The 19,531-nt window shown below is 36.5% G+C and overlaps 1 protein-coding gene across 3 annotated transcripts in view; it reads right to left on the bottom strand.

Annotated features, from left to right (window-relative positions):
* PDXDC1 (pyridoxal dependent decarboxylase domain containing 1) overlaps nucleotides 1–19,531 on the bottom strand; it is a 76,183-nt gene that overhangs the window by 30,967 nt on the left and 25,685 nt on the right. For all 3 annotated transcript variants that reach the window (XM_058286412.2, XM_058286413.2, XM_058286411.1), the window contains exons 2-7: nucleotides 15,524–15,597; nucleotides 14,950–15,015; nucleotides 12,972–13,052; nucleotides 10,923–11,069; nucleotides 9,231–9,420; nucleotides 4–72 (exon numbers count right to left, since the gene is read on the bottom strand). In XM_058286412.2, coding sequence (XP_058142395.1) covers nucleotides 4–72; nucleotides 9,231–9,420; nucleotides 10,923–11,069; nucleotides 12,972–13,052; nucleotides 14,950–15,015; nucleotides 15,524–15,597 — 627 coding nt within the window. The remainder of the gene's footprint in view (nucleotides 1–3; nucleotides 73–9,230; nucleotides 9,421–10,922; nucleotides 11,070–12,971; nucleotides 13,053–14,949; nucleotides 15,016–15,523; nucleotides 15,598–19,531) is intronic.

Below are 19,531 nucleotides of genomic sequence, written 5' to 3'. Positions count from 1 at the left end.
CACCATTTGATGTTGAGATCCAAACATAGTGTTACAGGGCACACGACATAAGCAGGGAAAGGGCAAGCCAAGCTGCAAGAAGGAACACATAATTTAACAGAAAGGATCTTTGTCACCATTCACTTTTGCCCCCAAAAGACTGTGATTGAAACAAGCCATAATTATTCTTTTCTAAAAAAAGCTCTCTCCTTAGGAGCTCTTAATATTATACATAGATAATATAAATAGATAGAAATCTCAGGAGTTGAGATGTCTTATAAGGAGATAAAGATGTAGAACTTTCTAAGTTAGTCAAGTAATCATCTTTGGTGTATGCTAGAACATACCAAAACACAAGAACAAAAACACCTTCCCCAATAGAGAATGGGAGGATAATTTGGGATTCTTCCTCCAGTCATACTGATAAATAACATCAGCCAAAGGTAGAAAAAAACATCTTATTTCTGGGTTCACCCACCCCTAAAATGCAATAAATATGGGCTAGCAGATACACATTTCTTAAGAGAAGTGAAACCACTATTATGGAAGGAGAGAGTTATTGTCAAATTAACTTTATATTCTTCATTTTTAGCTTCGAAATGCACAAGGAATTTATAGTTTTAGGAATTTTAAGCATTTGTAGCATATTTTTTCTTTATAACTAAGACTTAGCAGCATTTAAAGGCAAAAATGTAATGGGAATTTAATTCACATAATTTCTTAAAGGATTTAAAAAAAAATAATTATGAGTGAAATCCCAGTAAATAAAACAAATACAGAAAGTAAACCACCAATCTACTAATATTAACACTTAGTATATAATCATCCAGAAATTTTCTCAGGATAAATATATGTATTTATATGAATATATGTTTGTCAAGATATCAAAATATACCTAGTGTTTGTAAAAGATTTTAAGTATTAAAAAATGTACATAATTCATGCAAATAACCAAAAGAGAGCTGAATAGCTATACTAATATCAGACAAAACAGACTTTGGTCAAAAACTATTAGAAGAGACAAAGGACATTATGTATTAATAAAAGAGTCAATTCAACAAGAAGAGAAAACAGTTATAAACACACAGCATCTAACAACAGGGCCCAAAATATCTGAAGCAATATTGACAGAATTGAAGGGATATATAAAAGTTCTACAATAATAGTTGGAGGCTTCAATACGCCACTTTCAATATTGGATAGAACATCTAGACAAGGAATAATACTATAAGCCACCTAGACTTAAAAGACATATATAAAACACTTCATCCAACAAAAGAAGAATAAAAAGTAAATCTTCTCAAGTGCACACTGACTATTCTTTAGATTAGACCATGTTAGGTCACAAAACAAACCTAAATAAATTTTAAAAGGTGAAATCATACAAACGATCTTCTTCAACCACAATGGAATGACACTAGAAATCAGTAACAGAAGGAACTAGAATATTTACAAACAGGTGGAAATTAAACAACATACTCTTAAATAACCGATGGCTTAATGAAGAAATCAAAAAGGAAATTAGGAAATATTTTGAGGCAAATGAAAATGAAAACACAACCTACCAAAACTTACGGGATACAGTAAAGATAATACTCAGAGGGAACTATATAGCTATAATGCACATATTTAAAAAGAAAGATCTCAAATCAATAATCTAACTTCACATCTTGAGGAACTAGAAAAAGAACAAGCTAAACCAAAAATGACAGAAGGAAAGAAATAATTAATATTAGAGAGGAGATAAATGAAAAAAATTGAGAGAACCAACCAAACTAAAAGTTGGTTCACTGAAAAGATCAATAAAATTGACAAACCTTTAGCTAGACTGACAAAAAGAAAAAAAGTGGGGGGGAGGGGGCACAAAACTAAAACCAGAAATGAAAACAGTAATATTACTACTGACATTACAGAAATAAAAAGGATTATAAGAGAGCACTGTGAAGAAATATATAGCAACAAATGAGATAAACTAGATGAAAGGAAAAAAATCCTAGAAATACAGAAATTACATAAACTAACCCAATAAGAATAGAAAATCTGAATGGACATACAGCAAGCAAAAAGACTGGATGGTTAATCAAAACTCTCCCAACAAAGAAAAGTCCAGAACTAAATTACTTCACTAGTGAATTCTTCCAAACATTAAAAGAACCATTAACACCAGCCCTTCTCAAACTGTCCCAAAAAATTAAAGACAAGGGAACACTTCCTAACTAATTCTACAAGGACAGCATTACCACCATTACCAAACCCAGATAAAGACAGCACGAGAAAATTACAGATCAGTTTCCTTTATGAACATGGATGCAAAAATCCTCAACAGAATACTAGCAAACCGAAGCCAATAATATATTAAAAGTATTATATGCCCTGATCCATTTGGAGTCATCCCAGGAATGCAAGGGTGGTTCAACATACAAAAATCAATGTAACACACCACATTAATAGAATGAAGGGGGGAAAAAATGACCATCTCAACTGACGCAGAAAAGGCATCTGACAAAATGTAATACCAAAAGGAAGAAGTAAAACTATCTCTATTCTCAGAAGACATGGGCCTATCTATAGAAAACCCCAAAGAATCCACAAGAAAGCTATTAGAATGGATACACGTATTTAGCAAAATCACAGGGTAAAAGGTAAACACATAAAATATCAGTTGTGTTTTTGTACAAGAAAACAATTCCACTTACAATAACACATAATCAGGGAAGTGGAAGAATTATATGCAGAAAATGACATAATATGGTTATAGGAAATTAAAGTAGATCTATTAAATGGAAAGACAATCTGAGTTCATGGATTGGGAAAATTATTATTGTTAAGATGTCAATACGAAAAAAAAAAAAAGATGTCAGTACTTCCCAAAGTGATCTACACAATTAATGCAATCCCTACCTGAGTTCCAGCAGCCTTATTTGCAGAAACAAAAACCAATTCTCAAATTTACAAGGCATTGCAAAGGACCCTGAATAGACAAAACAATCTTGAAAAAGAACAAAATTGGAAGACTCACACTCCCCAATTTGAAAACTTACTACAAAGCTACAGTAATCAAAACAGTGTCATACTGGCATAAGGAAAGACAAATGGACGAATGGAATAGAACTGAGAGTCCAGAAACACACCCACACATCTATGGCCAACTGACTTTAAAGAAGGGTACCAGGTACATGCAATGGGGAAAGAATAGTCTCTTCAACAAATGGTGCTAAGAAAACTGCAAAAGAAGAAAGCTGGACCCCAATCTCATACTATATAGAGAAATTAACACAAACCAGATCAATGAGCAAAAATAAATATAAGAGCTAAAACCATAAAACTTTTAGAAGACAACATAGGGGAATCAAATCCTTTTGGATTTGGTGTAAAAGCACAAGCAATGAAAGGAAAAATAGATAAAATGGATTTCATTAAAATAAAAAACTTGTGCATCACTAATACTACCAAGAAAGTGAAAAGAACCTACAGAATGAGAGAAAATACCTGCAAGTCACATATATCTGATAGAGGCTTAATATCCACAAATAGATTAATAACACCTACAATTGACCAACAACCAAAAAAAAAAAAAACCAATTTAAAAATAGGCAAAAGACTTTAACAGACATTTTTCCAATAAAGATAGTCAAAAGGCACATGAAAAGATATTCAGAGTCATTAGCTTTCATGGACTGAATCATGTCTACTCAGAAGACATATTCAAGTTCTAACACCCAGTCCCATGAGTGTGTACTCACTTGGATTTACAAATGATCTTTGAAGGATATTTGAAGAATCTTTGAAGATGTTGTTAAAATGAGGCCAATCTTGTTTAGGGTGGGACTTAATCAAGTTTGACTATAGTCCTTATAAGGAGAGGAAATATGGACAAAGATACACACCACTAATACAGAGAAAGAATGAGACCATGTCACAGAGACAGAGATTGAGTCATATCATGGATCGCCTGCAAGCCACCACCCCACAGACTTCAGAGGAAGCACGGTCTTGGCCAAAACCTTGATTCTGGACTTCTAGCCTCCAGAACTATGAGACAATAAATTACTGTTGTTAGAGCCAACTCACTTATGGTACTTTGTTACAAGCAGTCCAGGCAACCTAAAGACAGTAGTCATTAGGAAACTGCAAATAAAAACCATAATGAAACCACCAGTGAAGAATATGACGAACATATTACAAATAAACTTTCTCTGAAGACATGATATGCTCTTGTAACAATAGTAAGCAAAAAAAGCCAGGTATGGCAAAACTAGAGAACAAGCAAGATGGCGGCAGAGTAAGGTGCTCCTAGAGTCAGCTCCTGCTACAGGGCAGTTAGCAAACACCCAGAGCTCTCTGAAGCTAGCTGACGCACCTCCCTGGGGGCTCTGGGAGACCAAAAGAGCATTCTGTCACATCCATGAAGGAGTGGAAGGAGAAAACTGCCCATTTGCAGAGAAGACTCGTAAGTAGAGTGCTCCATGGCCCAGAGGCCAGTGCCCATCCTCCCCTGGAGGCACAAGCCACCTCGGGAGCTGTTCCGCGGCTGGAATTAAAAACTCCACTTCCCCAAAACGGGGGAGGAAGAGATGGTTGGGCACCAATTTCAGCTATTGATGAGGAAATTCAACGGGCTACAGTATAATACTGAGAATGGCTAAAGCTTGAGCCTGTCCAGGTCGGAAAGAGGCTGGGAGCTGCCATCTTAACTCCACACCTGGCACGAGGGGAAGCGGGGTGGACTGAAAATTCCAGTGCTGGTGGGGACCAGCTTCTTTCCATCCAGATCATATTGCAGATTTAGCCTAGGCCCCAGTGCCACCTCCAGCAGGGAGGAAGCTGCAGGGACCTGTGCCAGCCTCTCCGGGAAATTACCGGCCAAACCGAGGAGGCCGGTGATTGTCCTACTCTGGCGGCATGAACCACCCCAGGAACTGTTCTGTGATGGGAATTGGAAGCTCCATTTCTCAAAAACAGGGGAGGAGGAGATGGTTGGCTGCTGATTTCAGCTACTGAATGGGAGACTTGGCTGGCTAAGAGATAACCCTGGGAACAGCTGGGGTGTGAACCAGCCCAAGTCAGAAAGAGGCCAGTAGCCGCCATTCTGGCTGCACCCCCAGCCTGAGAGGAAGCCAGGCTAACTGAAACTCTGGGTGTCGGCAGGAACCAGTTTCTTTCATGCAGATCAGCCTGCAGCCCACCTAGGCTTCAGCCCCATCTCTGGCGGGGAGGAGGCTGAGGAGCCCTGCACCAGCCTATACAGGTAACTGCAAATAACTTTGGTTGGCAAAGACTGAAAATCAGAAGTCTACCAGGGCAACTGCAGTCATATTGGACCCGCACTGCATAGATTGCTGCCCACACCTGCAGTTCCATCCCTGTCCCAGGCAGGGGAGAAGGATGTGAAGCTTCATCAGTTTCTCTGGGCAACTATAGTCTAGGCCTGCACCTGGATTATTCCACATAGCTGTGATGCTGTCCCTACCCCTGGCAAAGGAGAAAGTTCGAAGCAGCTTCATTGGTCCCTGGTGCAATAAGGGCACCTTGAGCCTCGACAGCTTACAGCACCAACTACATGCTTGGCTCCTACTGCATAACTAGTAAGGGAGAAACAATAAGAAGCCCTAAACTAAAGAGAAAAACCAAACCAAGAAAAAAATACTCTAGTAAGCCAGATGCAAAGACACCAACAAAAAATTACAATCCTCACCAAGAAACAGGAAGCTATGGCCCAGTTAAAGGAACAAGATAAGCCTCCAGACGACATAAAGGAGTTGAGACAACTAATTATAGATGTTCAAACAAATCTCCTTAATAAATTCAATGAGATGGCTAAGGAGATTAAGGATATTAAGAAGACATTGGATGAGCACAAGGAAGAATTTGAAAGCATACACAGAAAAATAGCAGATCTTATGGGAATGAAAGGTGCAATCAATGAAATTAAAAAAACATTGGACGGAAGCGGACTTGGCCCAGTGAATAGGGCATTCGTCTACCACATGGGAGGTCCACGGTTCAAACCCCGGGCCTCCTTGACCCATATGGAGCTGGCCCATGTGCAGTGCTGATGCGCCCAAGGAGTGTCATGCCACGCAGGGGTGTCCCCATGTAGGGGAGCCCCATGCGCAAGGAGTGCGCCCCGTAATGAGAGCTGCCCAATGCAAAAGAAAGTGCAGCCTGCCCAGGAATGGTGCCGCACACAGAGAACTGACACAACAAGATGACACAACAGAAAGAAACACAGATTCCCATGCCACTGACAACAACAGAAGTGGACAAAGAAGAACACGCACTCAGCAAATGGACACAGAGAGCAGACAACAGGGGGGTGGGGGGGGAAGGGGAGAGAAATAAATTTTTTAAAAATTTTTTAAAAATTAAAAAACATTGGAACCATATAATAACAGATTTGAGGAGACAGAAGAAAGGATTAGTGAGCTTAAAGAAACGGCCTCTGAAAGTGAACATACAAAAGAACAGATGAAAAAAAGAATGGAAAATTGAACAAGGTCTCAGGGAACTAAATGACAGCTAAACGTGTGCAAACATACGTTTCATTGGTGTCCCAGAAGGAGAAAAGAAGGGAAAAGGGGCAGAAGGAATATGTAAAGAATTAATGGTAGAAAATTTCCCAACCCTATTGAAGGACATGGATATCCCTGTCCAAGAAGCACAATGTACTCCCATCCGAAAAAATCCAAATAGACCAACTCCAGACACATACTCATCAGAACGTCAAAGGCCAAAGACACAGAGAGAATTCTGAGAGCAGCAAGAGAAAAGCAATGCATAACATATAAGGGATATACAATAAGATTAAGTGATGATTTCTCAACAGAAACCATGGAGGCAAGAAGACAGTGGTCTGATATATTTAAGATACTACAAGAGAAAAACTTCTAGCCAAGAATCTTATATCCAACAGACTGTCTTTCAAAAATGAGGGCAAAATTAGAAAAGTCACAGATAAACAGAAACTGAGAGAATTTCTAAGCAAGAGACCAGAATTTCAGGAAATACTAAAGGGTGTGCTAGAGCCTGAAAAGACAGGAGAGAGGGGCCTGGAAGAGAGTCTAGATATGAAGATTATATCAATAAAAGTAACTAAAAGTGTCAAAAGAGTGGTGAAAATAAAATATGACAGATAAAACTCAAATAGTCAGGAATAAACTTAACCAATGATGTAAAGCACCTGTATTCAGAAAACTGAAACTCAATGTTAAATCGAAAAAGCCCTAAATAACTGGAAGAACATTCCATGCTCATGGACTGGAAGACTAAATATCATTAAGATGTCAATTCTACTCAAACTGATATATAGATTTAATGCAAACCCAATAAAAATTCCACCAGCATTAAAGAAAAAATTGAAAACATGACCATTAAATCTATTTGGAAGGGTAAGGAGTCCTGAATAGCTAGAAACATCATAAAAAGGAAAAGGGAACCCTCATCTCCAGACTTTAAATCATATCTACCTATAGTGGTAAAGACAGCATGGTACTGGCCTAAAGACAGACACAATAGACCAATGGAACCAAATTTATGGTTTAGAAACAGACCCTCACAGGTATAGTCAAAGTATGTTTTGCTAACAGGTATGATTTTTGACTAGCTTGTCAAACTCACACAGCTCAGGCAGAAATAACCATTCAACAAATGGTGCTGAAAAAATTGGACATCCATAGCTGAAAGAAGGAAAGAGGACCCCTATCTCACACCTTATCCAAAAGTTACCTCAAAATGGATCAAAAAACTGAAAATAAAAGAACCATAAAACTTCTAGAAGAAATTATTGGAAAATATCTTTAAGGCCTGGTGGAAGGCGGTAGATTCTTAAAGGAGATAAGAGAAGGACTGAGTGGACTACTGATGTTTAATGTATGTAGAAGTTTTAATTAGCTTTACTGTAAAATTGTGGAAATGTATAGAGTGCATGGTAACACACAGTGAGTAAGAGCTAGTTTATAAATGGGGATGTGACTGAAAATGGTAATCTAGTTATGTAAATGCCCATTGACAGAATGCTTGAGAATAATCTAGGAACTGGATAGCACAGTAAACCAAGAGGTGGGTGAGAATTGTGGTTGATGGTACAGATGCAAGAGTGTCCTTTGTTAGCAAGAACAAATGTACATCACTACTGCAGGGTGATGGGAATATGGAGAAGCATGGGAAAAATACAGCCAGAGTGACCTATGGACTGTGGTTAGTAATAGTAAGATAATAGTCTTGCATCTATGCAAATGATGTACTGTGCTGATACTGAGGCAGTATGGAAAATGTGAGCCAAATGTACACTATGGACATGGTAACAATCAGATGATATTATTTTATCTGTAGCAAATGATACACCGCATTTTGGTGTGTTGATGGAGGGGTGTTGTTTGGGAATTCTGCACCTGTGCATGACTGTTTGATAAGTTTACAACTTCTTTCATAAAAATATATATATTTAAAAAATAATAATAGGGTGGGTTGGGGGAAAAACACACCAAATATAAGATAAGGACTATGATTACTAGTAAGGTTTTGACAGAGTTCTTTCATGGTTTGTAACAAACGTCTCGTGACAATACAAGGTGTTGGTGGAGGGTTGATGTACGGGACCCCTGTATGATGTTATGCATGTTTGCTTTGTAAGTTCACAACTTTTGCTATACACTTAATTGTTTATGTATGTTCATATATAAATGATATAAAGATAATAACAATCGGATTGGTTAGGGGAAAACTACTTTGTTTAGTAATGATATTTTGACAATGCTCTTTAATTATTAGTTAAAAATATTTAAAAACAATGCAAGTTATTGGTGGTAGGGTGAGATGTTATATATATGTTTGTTTGATTATATATGTTTGTTCTGTAAGTTCACAATTATTATACACTTACTGTTTATGTATGTTTATGTATGAGTGATACATTTCAATAAATTGAAAAAAAGGGCTAGGAAAAAAACATGCAAAAAAAAAGCCAGGTATGATCATGTAAAAACACACATATACCTTTGATTAAAGTCTGGAAAGAAAGGACGTAAAATCTTGACTGTGTCTGCCTGTGAGCAATTATAAAAATTTATATCTTTTACATATTCTTTATTTCTAAATTCATTAATATATATTTATATTTTTTACAATGACAAGCTTTTTTTTAAAAAAAAGTCATTTTTCTTTTTACTGGAAAAGAACAGCAGCTAGCACGAGTCTATACACTTTTAAAAAATTTCAAGCTTCTTTAAAATATCCACCTTATACTACATTACCTGATTACAAAGGTATTGGCCCAGGCCAGGCCTAGCAGCAGCACTAAGGTATATAACAGGTTTTTTGTTATATAACACATTAAATCCATCCACTACAAAGTCTTCATAGCGAGAATGAATGGCAAGTCTACAGATCTTTGCAAGTCCCTCTCTTTCTTCTTCATGGAAATAAGCACAGCCATTTTCATACCTGTAAGAGACATCCACATATCAATACACTCTTATTTCTTGTTAATTCAAATTTTATGTCCCAATATTATAATCATGGAAAGAATTCCTTTCTTAAGCTACAGACTGCCACCTAGATCAGCCAAAGGGGATATGAATGTAAAACACTCTCATAGTGGATGGCTGACAACTTATTACAGCTGGAGGTTATGAAGGAGTGAAGTGATAACATCTCTGCCCAATTCTATAAAAAGCAAAGTTATGAAAACAGAATAGTAGCCCCCCAGGTCAGGTATAAAAAGGTCTAAGCACATGGTTGTAGCTCATTCCACAGGATCAGCAATAGATAACGCAGGCACAGTTATCAGCAGTGCTGAAACATCTGAAGTAAACAAAACTGTCAAAAACTTAGTCAGGAGAGTGAGTGTAGCTCAGATGGTTGAGGGTCTGTGCCTGCTTCCTGTGTATGAGGTCCTAGGTTCGATCCCAGGTGCCTTTTAAAAACAAAAAACAAACAAAAACCCAGTCAGGCTAACTTTTGCTTTTACTATTATCTGTTTGAGACTCTTTATTCTTCCCAATCTCCTAGAGGAGGAAGAATTTCAATTACAGGTATTTTTATGAAAAAAGAAGAAAAGTCTTCTTTGTAATAAAGCTAGGCATAATTATTTTCTTGCCAGGCCAAGTTCTTTCCCAACAAGTAGTCTTCAATGTTAAATATTCCAGGGTTAGCAAACATTGCTTTTCCATAAAAGTAATAATATAAAAACCATAAACCTGTAGCTTTTACTGAATCTGACAAATGTAATTCCTTATAATGTCAACATTATCTCAGTATAAAGCAAATTACAATTTCACAACAAATTCTCATTTTCCTTTTGACAGATTTTCCTTTCTACTAATGTACAAGCTTATAATTAGATAAAAAATATCTGAATTCAGATCATTTATCTTCTTTTAATATGTGCCAATTAGGAATCCTAAAAATAAATAACTGCTGGCATTATTAAAATCTTAGGGGGAGCATATGGCTCAAACATTGGGTGCCCGCCTCCCACATGGGAGGTCCTGGGTTCAATACCCAGAGCCTCCTGAAAAAACAAAAACAAAAACAAAAGCGAGCAAAACAAATGAAACAAATAAAAAAACCAAACAACTCAGGGAAGTCAATGTGGCTCAGTGGTTGAGAGCCAGCTTCCCACATATGAGGTCCCGGGTTCAATCCTCATCCCCAGTACCTCAAAAAAAAAAAAAAAAAAAAAAAAACAAAATAAACACACACAAAAAAAAACCCTTATGTTTTTATCTTCTAAGCTCTTCGCATACATTGGTTCATTAGCTCATTTAATCCTCTTAAGAGTTCCACATAATAGATGCTAATACTATCCCCATTTAATAGATGAAGAAAAGGAGGCACAGAGAGGTTAAACACTTCTAAGACAGAAAGTCATATCTGAACCTAGGTTGTATAACTACAGAAAAAAGGTATCTCACAATCTGTACCTGACTCATAAATGTCTTTACCTGAAAATTCTGCATAGCCATAAGGTAGTATCCGAAAGTATCCTAGTTGTAAGTTTTCTCAGTTTCTCTTTGTCCAAAGTTGAAATATAAGCTCCCAGACTATGGCCCAACAAAGCCATATGACCTTGCTCTCCAACATTTTGGATTCTGTTAATCAAAATTCATTAGATTAAAAAAAATTATCAGTATCAAGGCATGTTTACTAGGAAATAAAACTTGGGAGATATAGTACTTCATAGAAATTTCTTTCAGACTTGAAATCTACTTAATGGCCCATAAGAAATTCAGATAAATCTAGTTTGCAGAGAAAAACATTTTTAAAATCCAAGTACTAGGAAATAAATATCTCTCTTTTATTGATATAAAAATATACAAGCTGTTATTTTTAATAATTTTCTCTTAAAACTTTTTTAAAATTAAAGATTGGTCTTAAGAACCACGAAGGATAGAGCTGAGATAAATGCATAGAAAGCTGTTTTTAAGAATCACTAAATGAAGAGCAGTCTCCTGCATTAACTAGTTATTTATAACAATAATACAGCAAATTCAAGGAGAATTAACTATTTTATATAATTAAAATCGAGAGACTAATTTCCCTTATAAAGGATAACTGCAACTTAATAAGAAAAAGACAACGAAATAAAATAGTAAGCAAAAAACAGGTTATGGAAAGGAAATATAAATGGGTCTTAAAAAAAACCAAAAAGTTGCTTAAACTTGTGCATAATTTAGAAAATGCAAATTACAACCATGTTGAAATACCACTTTTCAACTATCAGATTGGCAAAGATCCTTAAGGTGTGGGGAAAAAGGTATTCTCCTACACTGCTGGTGAGACTGTAAACTGGCACGACCTCTTTGAAGGGCCATTTGGCAATATCTATCAAATTACAAACGCATATACTATTTGACCTAGCAATCCCACTTTTAGGACTTTATCCTACAGACATTCTTGCTTCTATGAGAAATGAACATGTACAAAATTATTCAATGCAACAATATTTTAACAGAAAAACCTTAATAGAGGACTGGGTAAATAAAATTTGGTTCATCTGTTCAAAGTAAAACTAAACACTCTAAAAAAGGAGGACAAAGAGCCTGTGTGCTGACAATGAACCACAAGAAAAATGAAAGGTGCAGAACAATGTGTGGAGTATTTATGTATTGGAAGGGTAGGTATGGATGGTTTTGCTTGTGTATACATACACATAAAATATCTCAGGAAGAATACAAAACACACAAGAATCTGGTAACAATGACTACTTCTAGAGAAGAGAACTAGGTAGGGAGGCAAAGGTAGGATGGGAAATTATCATTTTTTAATCTTTTGAATTTTGAATCAGGAAAATGAATGCATTACTTATTAAAAACTGAGATTTTAAAGATTTAAAGAGAAAATGAACCTAACTAAATAGATAAAACAAATGGGTAATCCATAGACAATATGACTTGTTACCCAACGAATTCAGGTGCAGCAATTCTTAGCAATCATAAAGGAGGCAGAAAAGCAAGCACACAGCAGTTATCCTTTGGTCTCCTGCCAGCCCCTAAGATACTACATCATAAAAAATAAATACTTTAGTTAAATATAGTACCTTCCTTTTACAAAATATCTTAAATACAAAAATGGCTCTCAGAAAGAAAAAAATAAACATAATTTTAATACTATATATAACTCTTAATGAAACATAGCTTGTTCGAGCAACTTGTAAATTACAATCACTCTTGACATCAAGAACACACATACGAAAATAAAAAATGAAAAAACAAAAAAATTTTTTTTAAGTAAAAAAAAAAAGAACACACATGTGAGGAGCGGATGTGGCTCAAGCAGTTGAGCATCCACCTGGGCTCAGTTCCTGGTGTCTCTTAAAGAAAACAAAACAAACAACGAGCAGACAACAAGCAGACAACAAGCAAGAACAAATAGGAGACAATGAGCAATGGAAAAAAAACCCAAAACTGTGCAAGGGAGCCAACTCATGTGAAACAATTTAAAAAAAAAAAAAAAACACATATACTTTCAAAGCTGCAACCATTCTCCATTACCGGGAACTCTGGGGCTCCTCATCTTCATCTCCATGCATCAAGTTCTGAACTAACTGGAGGATGCTCACCATATCTTGTCCACTAGAGAAGAAAAACAGTTGATGGGCTGGTGGAAAGAGCACATATCCCTCACAATTCTCCCACTATTTCTCTCATCCAAACTAGCTTGAACAAAGTTTTTTTTTTTAAAACTGTGTAGCTCCAAGAGAAAGAATGTATGTTACAATACAGTATACAACTTTTAAAAACAAACCTGAAATTAGGAACTGAATTCTTAATATGACCGTATCTGTATTGAATTAAATCTTCTACTTGAATATGAATCTGAACTTTTAAAATTTCATCAGCATTGCTTTAGCAATATTTCTATACCCATTAATTGGAATCTTGGGGTACAAGACGGCAAATATTTAATAAGCATGTTGTAAGAGCCAAAGGCCCTCATAAGATGTTGGAAAGTCACAGAAGCTGCAAGAATACACCAATGCCATTGGTATATCTAGTTTCCCTCCATGTAGGAATCTTATCTATTTGGACTAACAGCCTGAAACATATAATGCAAACATCAATTATACCACCCCTCCACCCCTTAAGCTGGGAAACTCAGATCTGCTTAAAGTATAAACAGATTTACTTCTATTCAAGATATGTTACTAAACATTCACTACATGAGGTAAAAACTCTTATGAGAAGAATATTAATACCTAAAGTAGTAACCAATGGCAAGGCAACTTGTAACACATTAATAAAAATATAACTAAAAAAAATATGACTAATGAAAAAGAAGCACTGTCCAAACAATGCCCCAAACCCATCCTCACAAGGTGCTGATCTACAAGCAAGGGCCCTGGAGGCAGACCTGGGTACTTAGCTCTTCAAATTTACAAAGCCCATATTTTATAGAATGTTGTGAGGATACAATCAGACAGTGCATATAAAGCATTTATCATCATACCAGGCATATTATTAGTCTCAATGAATGCCGGTTATTAGTATCATTGTGTGTGAACACTCCTGGCCAATGGCTTTAATGCATTACCACTTTGAGAAATGTCACTTCTTGACAGTATGTCTTTTTTAGGGAAGTCAGTAGAAACAAGAATAAACAAACCTCAAGCCCATTTATCCCCTTTAATATAGGCCTGGTTCCTGTTTTGAGTTGTAGGAAGCACTTTACACCAAGAGGGTTTCAAATCAGCACTATTCATGCTGCAAGTAGGAGTTAACACTATTTTCAAATATTAGTAACTGGGCATGTAAAATGTGACATTTCGTAGCACATTGTAATCCTTCCTCCATACATTTCCTTTCAATGTTGTACATATTTATATTCAGGTCAAAGAACACTTTAAGGGTGTTGCAATATTTAGTTACATGCAGCTTCCTGGTTATAAAAGAAAAAAAAGTTTGTGTAAGGGAAGCTGGGCTGGGACTTTAATTCCAAACTGACGATAACATGCTGTGAAATTTCTAATCAGATAGTTACTTATTTCTTGGTCTTTTCCTTGCTAGTTCAAACCAAAAAGACTTGACAGATTCCTTTTAGCTGCCAAAAATAAACCAGTGTGCCAATAAAATGATTAAAGTTGACATTTCCCTTTTACTTATTTTATAATAAAAAATTATCAAATTAAAATATATCTCACAAGAAATCTCAGTCTACCAAATAGATTACAAGTTTAAAAGAAGAACTAGGTATGATATTCCAGTTATAATTTTAAAATTCATAAATTCATGCATCGTTTTTGAGTCATAAGGTTGTATTAAATTCTGTCCAGGAAAAGAGAAGGCGGGGGTAGGTTCAGAATGATCAATGAGCCAATGATATTTCAACTTTCTAATATTCTACTGCAGATAATTATATTTCAATTTGCTTTGGCTCATTAAAACTAAAATTGTAAATCAATTGATGATAAAATCTTGGCTTAAAAAGAATTTTACAACCTCACTAAAGTTACTTATCTTCATTGACACCTACCTGCCCTGCAGTGGCCCTGGAATGTCTCCTGCTTTGAGCATGTTTTTATTTTCTTCCTCTGTTCTTCTAATTTAAAGGAAATTAAAAAACTATTTACTTGTTTTATCAAAACGAATTTCTAACATTTGAGCATGCAAATATGCGTCCATTTAAAACACAAGATTTAGGATTTGAAACCCTTTACCACACTCCCCACCCCAGCCCCAGTTTTGGGTATAATTTAAGAATGGGGAATAGAAAACAACATGAAAGATAATACTTCAACCCATTTCTTGGTTAGCTGATGTGCTACACAACCTGATATGTAACAAGTATTTATAGATTGAAATCAATTTAAGTAAATGAAATTCTTAATAGACAGAACTGAAAATTATAAGTCCTCCCTCTCAATTTCAAAATCCTTTAATTATAAAGCACCATCTTCCCCGAGACAAATACCAATTAATTGTTGGTCAAAGTTAAGTGTGACACTCTGAAACCAAGAGGTGTCTTTGATAGAATTATAAATGCGTAAAACCAGTTTCACAGCAGGTTGAACATGTTTACCAGGGCTGCTTTGGTTCCACATGCTTACCTTTGACTGTCCTCTAGCATCTTCATTGCTTCCTTCAAGTTTTTTCCCATTTCAGCTAATGTAGGATCTGCTAACTGAAAAAAAACAAAACCCCCCAAAAAGTTAAATTTTAATAATTCTCTATTACTTCTGCAAAATAATTCATCTAGAAAAATTAAATGCAGCCCCATTTTCTCCAGGATTTATTATAAAATACATAGATTATAATGTACATGCTTCAGTAAAAACTACAAACAATACAAAAATGTAACATAAGAAGTATTACCTCCAGTGTCACTTCCCATGAAGGCACTTTTAAATTTGACATACATCTTCCCAAATTTTAAACTGACTTATACATGCCTTTGTAACTTGTTTTTTTCTACTTTATAATGAACATACTTCCATGTAAACATATACTTCATTCTTCTTAAAGTTACACCTATTTCCATTCGATGATGTACCATAGTTTATTTAACCAGTCTTGGATGAATGGAATGTTACCTTAATATGGGAAAGTTGCTGCAGATGTGATTAAGACAAGGATTTTGAGAGGGGGAGTTATCCAAAATCATCTGTGTGGATCCTAAATGCAACCACAAGTATCTTAATCTGAGAGAGGCAAAGGGAGATTGACACTGTGCACCCAGGGGAGAATGCCACATGAAGACAGAGCGGAGATTTCAAGATTCGAAGACTGGAGTGATGCAACACAAGCTAAGGAATGCTGGCAGTCACCAGAAGCTGGAGACAAGGAAGGGATTCTCCTCTAGGAGACTCAGGAGACAGACAGCAGGAATACCTATTTCAGACTTCTGGCCTCCAGAACTGTGAGAAAATAAATTTCAGTTGTTTGAAGCCATGTGGTTTGTGCTAATTTGTTACAGCAGCCATAGGTTACTAATAGAGCCCATATATAATGTGCAAATGCCTCTATAAACAGAGCATATCTCTGGAAGCTTACACAAGGAAGTAATAGGAACTGCCTCTGGAAAAGGGAACTGGGTAGACAGGCACAGGGTTCAGAGGGAGTCTTAACACTTCGCAGCCTTTTGTTCTCCTTGGATTTTGTACCATGTGTACATCTATCTTCCATTCGAAAATTAAATGAAACAAAATTTTTAAATATCCTTGCAGAATTAACACACACTCATTTTCCTTCTTCCTTCTTAATCTCTACAGTGGTTTTTGGGAAGAAAATCTTGTTGCCTTGAATCTCTATATAATACAAAAATTACAGAAGCTCTCTCGTTACCGTCTTATTCTTCAAGGGAACAATACAAGTACAGGAGGGCCTGTAACTACCTTTTTTTCTCTTCTTATTGCCTATTTCATACATAGTGTATAATAAGCGTACATGGGGAAGTGGATGTGGCTCAAGCAACCGGGCTTCCATCTACCATATGGGAGGACCGGGGTTCAATCCCTGGGGCCTCCTGGTAAAGGTGGGCCCACCTGGCAAGCTGGGCCTGTGCTGGGCTTGCTAGCAATGCAGCAAGATGACAACAGAACAAAAGAGAGACTCGGGGGAGAGAGTCAAGGCAAGACGCAACAGAAAGCAGGAACTGAGATGGCGCAAGCGACAGGGAACAATTCTCCCCCACATCGGAGATCCCTGGAATTGAATCCCAGCAAAGCCTAGAGGAAGAAACAAGAAGAGAAGACAAAAAGGAAAAGAAACACAAACGATTACATAATGAATGGACACAGCAAAACAGCAGGGGGGCAGGGGTAGGGGAGTGTGCATTGTATACTGTATTGCATTAATTCTTCAAAACACTGTTTTAAAGAAATTCTACTCAACTTATTACTCACTTTATCAATGTAAGAATCAGAAAATGTTCAATTCTAGAAGGGACCCTAGGGATTTTCCATCTCTGTTGCACTAAGCCTTATGCTCAGGAAAGAATTTTTGGGAAGAAGAATTGGGGAGGCAGTTGGGACTTCTAGCTCCCTATCTCTATACCCTAATAAGATCAGATCTGTTTAATACGAGGTTTTTTGTTTAACTTTTTTCAATTTTTATTTTTTAGATCAAAGTTACAAGTTACACTGTTAACACGTTAATAACTACAATAACAATAAATACACTTTGATCCATGGCTACACTCCCCCCACTTATGTTTGTTCATTCCTCCATCTTGAGAGATATGGCATGATGTCTGCTCTGACTGCTTCAGGCTTAGAGAAGACTTAGACATTACGCAGAAGAGGAAAGGAACTGTTTTGCTTGCATTTCCTTTGTTTTGGGGATGGGACTTGTCCATCATCATCATTTTGTTAGTTGTCAAAGGCAAGCCCAAACAACTGCAGAGTAGAAGTTGGCCACAACTCTGCTGGGTTTCAGAGCTCAACTGGCATAAAAACAATCCAAAGATTTAAGTCTCTGAAAAATACATTTAATAGGTATATTAAAAAGTATAGGTTTGAATAAAAGGAATAGAAGAATCATGATTAGAAGAATAATAAATGAGTATTACTATGTTATACTGGGGAAACAGATTTTCATACATTCCAAATAAGGCCCACTGAGGAAGTACTGCTTTTATGAAGTCATGTGACTTGCCTATGATGTTCAGATGTCCCCAGAGTCCTTGGGATATAAGAGGGTTTTAGTAAAGTTTCATTTGTAAAAAGTTTCAATAAAAAGACAAAAGTATTGCTTGAAAGTACCTGATTTACAGTCTAACATTTTAGAGGTGAAGAAACTTAGGTGACCTGCCTGAAGTCATACAGCTAGTAAATGACAGAGTGGTGCCAGAACCCCCATTTCCTTACTCCTGTTTCCAGGCTCTTTCTGCTACATCAGTCTTCCACAAGGGATTACAATTTAATCATCTAGTCACATCCAACCTGAGTTTTTAAACAAAAGAGAAAAAATACTTTTAAAAAAATCTTTTTCAATAAAATTCACTATTTCAGTGTGCCCATGAGACGAGTTAGAAAGCAAATTAAAAAAGGAGAAAAAAGAAACCAATCAAAAAGGGTCTAGGTCCCCCATAGTTTTTGTGTTTTTGCTTGTCTCCCTTTTTGCTGTGTCACCTTGCTGAGTCGACTCTCCGCTGCGCTGGCAGGCCAGGCAGCACTCCATGGTGCTGGCGGGTGAGCCTGCCTTCATAAGGAAGCCCTGGTACATGAACCCAGGGCCTCCCATATGGGAGACGGGAGACCAACTGATTGAGCCACAGCTGCTTCCCTGTATGCTTTATTAATATGCATCAATAAAATTGATTTAAAAAAGAACAGATGTTGGTGGCTTACACCGAGAAGCTACTTTGTATTAACAATATATTTTTTAATCTTTAATTTCAAGTTTTTTATCTTATGTCATCTTGACATATTAGATTTTCCCTAATATTTTTCTGCATAAACACTTTGCAGCTACAGTAATCATTTCAATAAAACCACATTAATTCTGAGTGCAAAAGAGAATCAGAAATCCTACAAATTGGCTGCATTTAATGATAAGACCTCTTGAATTGGGTACCTTTAAAGATGCAACTAAAGTTCTTAAAATAAATATTCTATATACCAAATTATTTTTCCTTGAGAAGTAAAGAGACGAGGGATAGGACAGGAAGGGGTGTGATTGCCATGATTTGTTTTAAAGGCTCCCGTAACAACATGAACGTATCAGTAGCTAACTGCGTTCAACAAAAGAGTATATTTAATAGAATCTTCAGGCAGATTTCCCACCTGCCTTCCCTGCCCCTCTTTCCTCCATCAGGCTTGCCTGAGATTTCATTGCACAAAAGCAGCAGATGAATGAAATACTTTACAAGAACAGTATGTATTTTTAAACACTAGAATCATGTAATAACAAGATAAACTGTAAAATGCAGGAGGGAACAGGAGATTCACATTTCTCCCTCTAGAGTAGAGTGGATTACATTAAAATTGTTCTTGTTCCTACTCTCTTTTGGGAGGTGAATGGAGGTAGGGGTGGGTGGGTAAGGAAAGTAGCACTTATTACTGAATTTGGGAAACTTTACTGTGAATATGATATGACTCCAGTGCACAATGTTGCAG

This window comes from Dasypus novemcinctus, chromosome 23, assembly GCF_030445035.2.
Source record: "Dasypus novemcinctus isolate mDasNov1 chromosome 23, mDasNov1.1.hap2, whole genome shotgun sequence".
Taxonomy (NCBI): domain Eukaryota; kingdom Metazoa; phylum Chordata; class Mammalia; order Cingulata; family Dasypodidae; genus Dasypus; species Dasypus novemcinctus.
The sequence above is the reverse complement of the archived record's forward strand: the minus strand, read 5'-3'. Positions and strand labels throughout refer to the sequence as shown.